We start from the raw sequence: 9,084 nt of genomic DNA on the forward strand, positions 1-9,084 counted from the left end.
GTGCCAAACTCATAAGACCACGTGACCAACTCGTAGTCTCCCTTTTGTGTGATAGTTCGTACTAACATCGCCGATATCTCTCCATCAACATTTACATTGTTTTATTCACCTCAAAATTGTGAAACTCACTTGGTTGACATCACAATCTCATTATCTCACCCATTATATACATTCTAGTAATTAATTCATTAACCTGGTGGATGGTGAAGTCCGTTCACAGACACGTGCGGTCACGTCACCGATTCATCAAGAAGTGAGGCCCCGCCCCCCAGCAACTCCTTGTTTCTCCACCTATCACGTGCAGAACACCGACCAATCAGGAAGCACTTGGTACGTCGATCACGTGAGGGAGGAGAACACGTCACGATCCTCCCTGACTGTTTAAAAGGGACACGCGGGTTGTGTTTCTACATTCGAGTCGATACTTTCCCGGTGAAACAATGGCACAGATGATGGGAGGTCTTCGTGGCGCTCAGCCGGCGAACAATGATATCCAAGACATGTGTGATCAGGTAACCTTGGTGATAATTTTGTTTTCACGTGTATATAATGTTCGTGTGTGTATACTGTACCTGTGTATACTGTTCCTGTGTATAACGTGTGTGTGTATACTGTACCTATATATATATATATATATATATATATATATATATATACACTGTACTTGTGTATAACGTGTGTGTATACTGTACTTGTGTATAACGTGTGTGTATACTGTACCTGTGTATACTGTTCGTGTGTGTGTACTGTTCCTGTGTATAACGTGTGTGTATACTGTTCGTGTGTGTGTACTGTTCCTGTGTATAACGTGTGTGTATACTGTACCTGTGTATACTGTACCTGTGTATAACGTGTGTGTATACTGTTCGTGTGTATACTGTTCCTGTGTATAACGTGTGTATATACTGTTCCTGTGTATAACGTGTGTATATAATGTTCCTGTGTATAACGTGGATGTATAATGTTCCTGTGTATAACGTGTGTATATAATGTTCCTGTGTATAACGTGTGTATATAATGTTCCTGTGTATAACGTGTGTATATAATGTTCCTGTGTATAACGTGTGTATATCATGTTCCTGTGTATAACGTGTGTATATCATGTTCCTGTGTATAACGTGTGTATATCATGTTCCTGTATATAATGTTCCTGTGTATAACGTGTGTATATAATGTTCCTGTGTATAACGTGTGTATATAATGTTCCTGTGTATAACGTGTGTATATAATGTTCCTGTGTATAACGTGTGTATATAATGTTCCTGTGTATAACGTGTGTATATAATGTTCCTGTGTATAACGTGTGTATATAATGTTCCTGTGTATAACGTGTGTATAATGTTCCTGTGTATAACGTGGATGTATAATGTTCCTGTGTATAACGTGGATGTATAATGTTCCTGTGTATATCATGTTCCTGTGTATAACGTGTGTATATCATGTTCCTGTGTATAACGTGTGTATATCATGTTCCTGTGTATAACGTGTGTATATCATGTTCCTGTGTATAACGTGTGTATATCATGTTCCTGTGTATAACGTGTGTATATCATGTTCCTGTGTATAACGTGTGTATATCATGTTCCTGTGTATAACGTGTGTATATAATGTTCCTGTGTATAACGTGTGTATATAATGTTCCTGTGTATATCATGTTCCTGTGTATATCATGTTCCTGTGTATAACGTGTGTATATCATGTTCCTGTGTATATCATGTTCCTGTGTATAACGTGTGTATATCATGTTCCTGTGTATAACGTGGATGTATAATGTTCCTGTGTATAACGTGTGTATATAATGTTCCTGTGTATAACGTGCGTATATCATGTTCCTGTGTATAACGTGCGTATATCATGTTCCTGTGTATAACGTGCGTATATCATGTTCCTGTGTATATCATGTTCCTGTGTATAACGTGTGTATATCATGTTCCTGTGTATAACGTGTGTATATAATGTTCCTGTGTATAACGTGTGTATATAATGTTCCTGTGTATAACGTGTGTGTATATAATGTTCCTGTGTATAACGTGTGTATATCATGTTCCTGTGTATAACGTGCGTATATCATGTTCCTGTGTATATCATGTTCCTGTGTATAACGTGTGTATATAATGTTCCTGTGTATAACGTGTGTATATAATGTTCCTGTGTATAACGTGTGTATATAATGTTCCTGTGTATAACGTGTGTATATAATGTTCCTGTGTATAACGTGTGAAAATAATGTTCCTGTGTATAACGTGTGTGAAAATAATGTTCCTGTGTATAACGTGTGTGAAAATAATGTTCCTGTGTATAACGTGTGTGAAAATAATGTTCCTGTGTATAACGTGTGTGAAAATAATGTTCCTGTGTATAACGTGTGTGTATATAATGTTCCTGTGTATAACGTGTGTATATAATGTTCCTGTGTATAACGTGTGTATATATCATGTTCCTGTGTATAACGTGTGTGTATATCATGTTCCTGTGTATAACGTGTGTGTATATCATGTTCCTGTGTATAACGTGTGTGTATATCATGTTCCTGTGTATATCATGTTCCTGTGTATAACGTGTGTGTATATAATGTTCCTGTGTATAACGTGTGTATATAATGTTCCTGTGTATAACGTGTGTATATAATGTTCCTGTGTATAACGTGTGTATATAATGTTCCTGTGTATAACGTGTGTATATAATGTTCCTGTGTATAACGTGTGAAAATAATGTTCCTGTGTATAACGTGTGTGAAAATAATGTTCCTGTGTATAACGTGTGTGAAAATAATGTTCCTGTGTATAACGTGTGTGAAAATAATGTTCCTGTGTATAACGTGTGTGAAAATAATGTTCCTGTGTATAACGTGTGTGTATATAATGTTCCTGTGTATAACGTGTGTATATCATGTTCCTGTGTATAACGTGTGTATATATCATGTTCCTGTGTATAACGTGTGTGTATATCATGTTCCTGTGTATAACGTGTGTGTATATCATGTTCCTGTGTATAACGTGTGTGTATATCATGTTCCTGTGTATAACGTGTGTATATAATGTTCCTGTGTATACTGTACCTGTGTGTATATATATGTGTATACTGTTGCTGTGTATAACGTGTGTCTGTATACTGTTGCTGTGTATAACGTGTGTCTGTATACTGTTGCTGTGTATAACGTGTGTGTACTGTTGCTGTGTATAACGTGTGTGTGTGTGTGTGTACTGTTGCTGTGTATAACGTGTGTGTGTGTGTGTGTACTGTTGCTGTGTATAACGTGTGTGTGTGTGTGTGTACTGTTGCTGTGTATAACGTGTGTGTGTGTACTGTTGCTGTGTATAACGTGTGTGTGTGTACTGTTGCTGTGTATAACGTGTGTGTGTGTACTGTTGCTGTGTATAACGTGTGTGTGTGTGTGTACTGTTGCTGTGTATAACGTGTGTGTGTGTGTGTACTGTTGCTGTGTATAACGTGTGTGTGTGTGTGTACTGTTGCTGTGTATAACGTGTGTGTGTGTGTGTGTGTGTGTACTGTTGCTGTGTATAACGTGTGTGTGTGTGTGTGTGTACTGTTGCTGTGTATAACGTGTGTGTGTGTACTGTTGCTGTGTATAACGTGTGTGTGTACTGTTGCTGTGTATAACGTGTGTGTACTGTTGCTGTGTATAACGTGTGTGTACTGTTGCTGTGTATAACGTGTGTGTACTGTTGCTGTGTATAACGTGTGTGTGTACTGTTGCTGTGTATAACGTGTGTGTGTGTGTACTGTTGCTGTGTATAACTGTGTGTGTGTGTGTACTGTTGCTGTGTATAACTGTGTGTGTGTGTACTGTTGCTGTGTATACTGTTGCTGTGTATAACGTGTGTGTGTATACTGTTGCTGTGTATAACGTGTGTGTGTATACTGTTGCTGTGTATAACGTGTGTGTGTGTATACTGTTGCTGTGTATAACGTGTGTGTGTGTATACTGTTGCTGTGTATAACGTGTGTGTGTATACTGTTGCTGTGTATAACGTGTGTGTGTGTATACTGTTGCTGTGTATAACGTGTGTGTGTGTATACTGTTGCTGTGTATAACGTGTGTGTGTGTATACTGTTGCTGTGTATAACGTGTGTGTGTATACTGTTGCTGTGTATAACGTGTGTGTGTGTATACTGTTGCTGTGTATAACGTGTGTGTGTATACTGTTGCTGTGTATAACGTGTGTGTGTGTATACTGTTGCTGTGTATAACGTGTGTGTGTGTATACTGTTCCTGTGTATAACGTGTGTGTATACTGTTCCTGTATATAATGTGTGTGTATACTGTACCTGTGTGTATATATATATGTATAACGTGTGTGTGTATACTGTGTGTGTGTGTGTGTGTGTACTGTTGCTGTGTATAACGTGTGTGTGTGTGTACTGTTGCTGTGTATAACGTGTGTGTGTGTGTACTGTTGCTTTGTATAGTGTGTGTGTGTGTGTGTGTGTGTGTGTGTGTGTGTGTGTGTGTGTGTGTGTGTGTGTGTGTGTGTGTGTGTGTGTGTGTGTGTGTGTGTACTGTTGCTGGGTATAATGTGTGTGCTGCACCTGTGTGTGTGTGTGTGTGTGTAATGTTGCTGTGTATAACGTGTGCTGCACCTGGGTATGACGTGTGTGTGTGTGTGTATAACATGTGTGTATACTGTTGCTGTGTATAACGTGTGCTGCACCTGGGTATAACGTGTGTGTGTATAATGTTGCTGTGTATAACGTGTGTGCTGCACCTGGGTATAACGTGTGTGTGTGTGTGTGTGTGTGTGTGTGTGTGTGTGTGTGTGTATAATGTTGCTGTGTATAACGTGTGTGTGTGTGTGTGTATAATGTGTGTGTGTGTGTGTGTATAATGTTGCTGTGTATAATGTGTGTGCGTGCTTCACTGTAATATACTTTTGTAGTTGTCATGAGTCTTACCCTGAAGGGGATGCAAGATGTGTCTGTATGTGTCCAGTTTACGACGTATTTTTGTTTTAAACGTTAGTGTGTTCCAGTTTACGACGTATTTTTGTTTTTGGTGTAAGGGTTCCAGTTTATGATGGTATTTTTGTTTTTGGTGTAAGGGTTCCAGTTTACGATGTATTTTTGTTTTAAACGTTAGTGTGTTCCAGTTTACGATGTATTTTTGTTTTAAACGTTAGTGTGTTCCAGTTTACGATGTATTTTTGTTCAGAATGAACTTGTGAGGTGAGACGATGCGCTCCACTATCGTCTTTCTTGTTACCATCGCCGAAGGAGAGGGTTTTGGGTTTGTTTGTCTGTCTGTCTCTGTGTTTGTTTGTCCGCACAGAAATTCCATGTGTTTTTCCTCCAACCGCTTGTCGGATTGACACTAAATTTTCATCATCGGTGTGACTACTCATGTATAATTTTTTTTTTAATCATAATTATGACATCATAGGTCACGTGGTGTGGGAAAAACTTTGGACCTCTGCATCTCTGAAACCACACCAATGAAAAAAAAATTGAAACTTGGCACATAGCAAGTACTCCTCATGGGGAATGAGTGTGGTATTGTTGTGACGTCATAATTGCATATGGAGAACGCTACATCCGATCAGTGAAGATTTGAGGGTTATGGTGGGATAAAATGCTCCACAAAAAAGCAAATTGATGATTTCATCAGTCACATGATTCAGCAGCAATCCAGTGTTGATGAAATAACCTTCAAAAATCTTCCTCTGAAATGGCTGAACTGGTCATCACTGCCAGCTGTTATAAAGTGGCAGTTCGAATTATGTCTTTCTTTAATTAATTTATTAACACACCACACAAAACGAGTCGTGGCGAGGGTCTGCAATCTCTGATTGCTCTTTTTCTTGTTTATAATGTGTGTGGTTATAATTTATCATCATATGTAATGTGTGGTTGTCATTGATCCGTGACCCCTGTGTTTATCGGTGCAGTTTCGGATGGAGGTTGAAAAGAACAACAAGAATAAGTTTGATAAATTTGTTGCAGTCAACTTTAAAACACAAGTTGTTGCTGGAACAAACTTCTTCATTAAGGTGAGCTGCCTTTTCTCATTTATTGTGGTGAAGTTATCTTTTCAATGAACCTGAACATGTTTTTATTTTACAGGGTAGAAAAGGTTACAAATTACTTGGGGGGGGGGGGGGGAAGGGGAAACACAGGGACAAGCTTGTCTGGGGAACAGGAGCAGGTGAATGTTGGTGGGTCTGGAAAGGTCACCAACTGGTTTAGTAATGATTATGGTAGAAATTGGAGAGATCATGAGGATCGTGGAGGGAAGCTGATGGGAAATTTTGATGAAGGGAGTTTTGTTCAGTCTACCTTTAGATGGGTTATCAAGGTGAGTTTATAGACTCATTCCACTTGACCTGGATGCGTGGTGGAGAGTGTAAGATGGCAGGCAGTTCATTATCAGGTGAAAGCTGGTGGTCGTATGGCAGCTTAGCTGCCGGGGTAGCTATCATTTCTTGAAGCGTGACTGTGTCGCTGATGCAGTGCCCCTCTACCAGTACACACACTGGAACTGGTACTCATTTTGCCGTCCTCGGAAGGATGACAGGCTGAGTCAACCCCCCTTGTGTATTAATTCAGCGGCCGACGGGGCTTGAACTCAGGACCCTAGGATCCCAAGCCGCCACCCGAACCACTGAGCCAACATCAGGCTCAGGTTATAGTTGAACAGAAGCGTCAGGTGTTTCAGGGTCATGTCATGTTTCAGAGTTCTGGAGACTCCATAATATCAAAGAAGGGAAAAATGGGAAGTTGTTTCACCAGACCAGATGGAGGAGCCATTTTCTGTGTCTTGCAGTGCTGGCTCTGTTCCTTGCTATTATGAATGTTTTACATTTGTTGTAACTTTTAAGAACTTGTGATCACAACTTGGTTGTGGAAGTTTTGTGTATTTATTTAAAATACCATGATGTACTCCCTGGCTCAATAGTTTGGTGAACTTTAACATTCCTCATTCGGCTTTAACACCTCAGGTGGATGTTGGAAATGACTGGTGTGTGCACCTGTGTGTGTTCAAGCCCCTGCCGTGTACAGGTGGGAAACTGTCATTGTCTGGTGTTCAAAAGGGCAAACGCCTTGATGATGAAATCGTACATTTCTGATCAGTGTTTACTCCACCTGCTCGACACAATGCCGCTTTCGTGACACCTTCATTGATTTGTCGTACCTGCTGCTTATCTTCATTAACTTTTAATGAAGAAAAATGATCTGTGTGTAAACATGTGTTGCTTTCAAATATCAGTTTGGCTTTGTTTTATCACTGCAGTGACTTTGTGCTCCATTCCACTGAATGCTCTCTTTAATTGTTCAAGTTTCCACCAAATTCATGTTATTCCCACAAAATTATAGACAGGTTAATTTCCACAGATTTTGAGTATTTTAATATGACTTGTGATGCGCCCTCCCCATATCCTACATATTTAGAGAGAATTGGGGTCTTCCCAACTCTGAACCCCAGGGTGTGATTTCCATTTATACCTCCAAAAACCACCCAGTGTAAACCCCTCTCCTTCTCCCCCCCCTCCCCCTTCACCCTCCACCACCTCCCTGAGTTCAACCAGCAATTCTCCACTCATTCTGATGTTCCAGGGGTTCAGGAGTATGTCAAAGTCAAACAGACACAAGCACACTTAACAAATTTTAATATGATGATGGGAATATCACGTGGTTATTTTTTGTCCTCATGTAATGAGGTGAAATGTCTATGTCTGTCCCTGGAGCTCTTTACACGGTGGTTTGAAAAGCAACGTGTTGAGACAGTCCATCATAATGAGGAAGAACTTGTTTAACTTTTTTTTTTTTTCTTCCAATCCTTCATACCTGCCTGGTGTACGTGTTCATCCCAAAATTATTTGATTGAGGAACATGTCCTGAAATGCTTGTCTTTTGGAGAATTCTTTGCAATAAATATTTTTGTCTGATTTTGTGTTTGTTGTTGCTGTGTTCTGATGGCAAAGCCACGCGACCTTTCGTCAATGCCGTCCAAGAAGAGGTTTGGGTTCAATGTGACTTATTTCAGGAGTTTAATGATATCCAAGAGGAAAATTGTAATCCATCATTACATCACCAAGGAAATGTTTTCTGGAGAGATTTTGAAAAAGTGCAAGTTTCCCATTTGTCACTTTGCAAGTCCATGCAGGTTTTGTTTCCGTGAAGACCACATACAGACATGAAAAATCTTGTTGACAGTTTCAATTATCGGTCATGAGAAACAAGTTATTCAATCAGTGATTGTGAAACAATTGAGTTTGTATTCGCTTTACAGCAAGAATTGGCCGTTAACTGTCCACAGACCATTGATGTGAAATCTTCCTGATGTTTCTGTGGATTTTGTTACCCCATTTGGAAAACACATTTACGATCTGCTGCTCATGTCTGCTTCGTTCTGATGTTTTCTATATGTTGTGCATCCTTATTGTTGATTTAGCCAAAGTCCTGCTTGCTCCTCTGTTTATCCTCCTCTGTGTTGCAGATAAAGCTGAGATGCTGTTGCAATAGTTTGTTTAGCCAGGACCTTGAGAGATAACAGATGAGCCGTGTTGCATGGTATAATGTGTTACATAGTCTATCTCGATCATGTCACTGTTTTTATTTTTTTTAAGCTTCAGGAGGTGTGTGTGGTGGTGTATCGACACAGAGCTGCTGGTTCCGTGTCCGCAACAAAACTGCACATACCAAAATTGTGTGAATATCAATGTTTTTAGACCTCCACATGCACTGTCCAGGCCCAAGAGGTCTAGTTCCCAACGTTCCGTTCAGCATTACACATGGTTTGGTTATGACCTATTGAGACACAATCATGCAACTTGCATTTATACAGGTACTTGTCGATAACCCAGATCCACTGCGCTGCAGCAAGAAAATTGGACACCTTACTCCTTCAAGGCCTCAATCTGTCATCTCCCACTCCCAGCTCCAATTCCTCAATCCCTCGCTCCCCCTTTCGAAACCCTGTCCCTGCCCCCTCCCCCTTTTCCCCAACACTCCTACTTTGTCGTCCTCTCCTCCTTTCTTTCAAATTAAGCTAAGTTCCCCAGACTAGATACGTTGTGTTTTACTGTTTTTTATTTTTACCTCCACCACCAAGGGTGGATGGAGGTAACG

At 40.0% G+C, this 9,084-nt stretch overlaps 1 protein-coding gene across 1 annotated transcript; it reads left to right on the top strand.

Annotated features, from left to right (window-relative positions):
• The first annotated feature begins 324 nt into the window (after positions 1 to 324).
• LOC147011330 (cystatin-B-like) lies at positions 325 to 7,901 on the top strand. The gene is made up of 3 exons (XM_085858500.1): positions 325 to 512; positions 5,904 to 6,005; positions 6,954 to 7,901. Exons 1-3 carry the CDS (start codon positions 441 to 443, stop codon positions 7,080 to 7,082), a joined length of 303 nt encoding a protein of 100 aa, XP_085714626.1. The 5' UTR covers positions 325 to 440; the 3' UTR covers positions 7,083 to 7,901.
• Positions 7,902 to 9,084: the final 1,183 nt, after the last annotated feature.

Source organism: Eptatretus burgeri, chromosome 15 (genome assembly GCF_056783735.1).
Source record: "Eptatretus burgeri isolate ZD-2024b chromosome 15, Ebu_testis_v1, whole genome shotgun sequence".
Taxonomy (NCBI): Eukaryota; Metazoa; Chordata; class Myxini; order Myxiniformes; family Myxinidae; genus Eptatretus; species Eptatretus burgeri.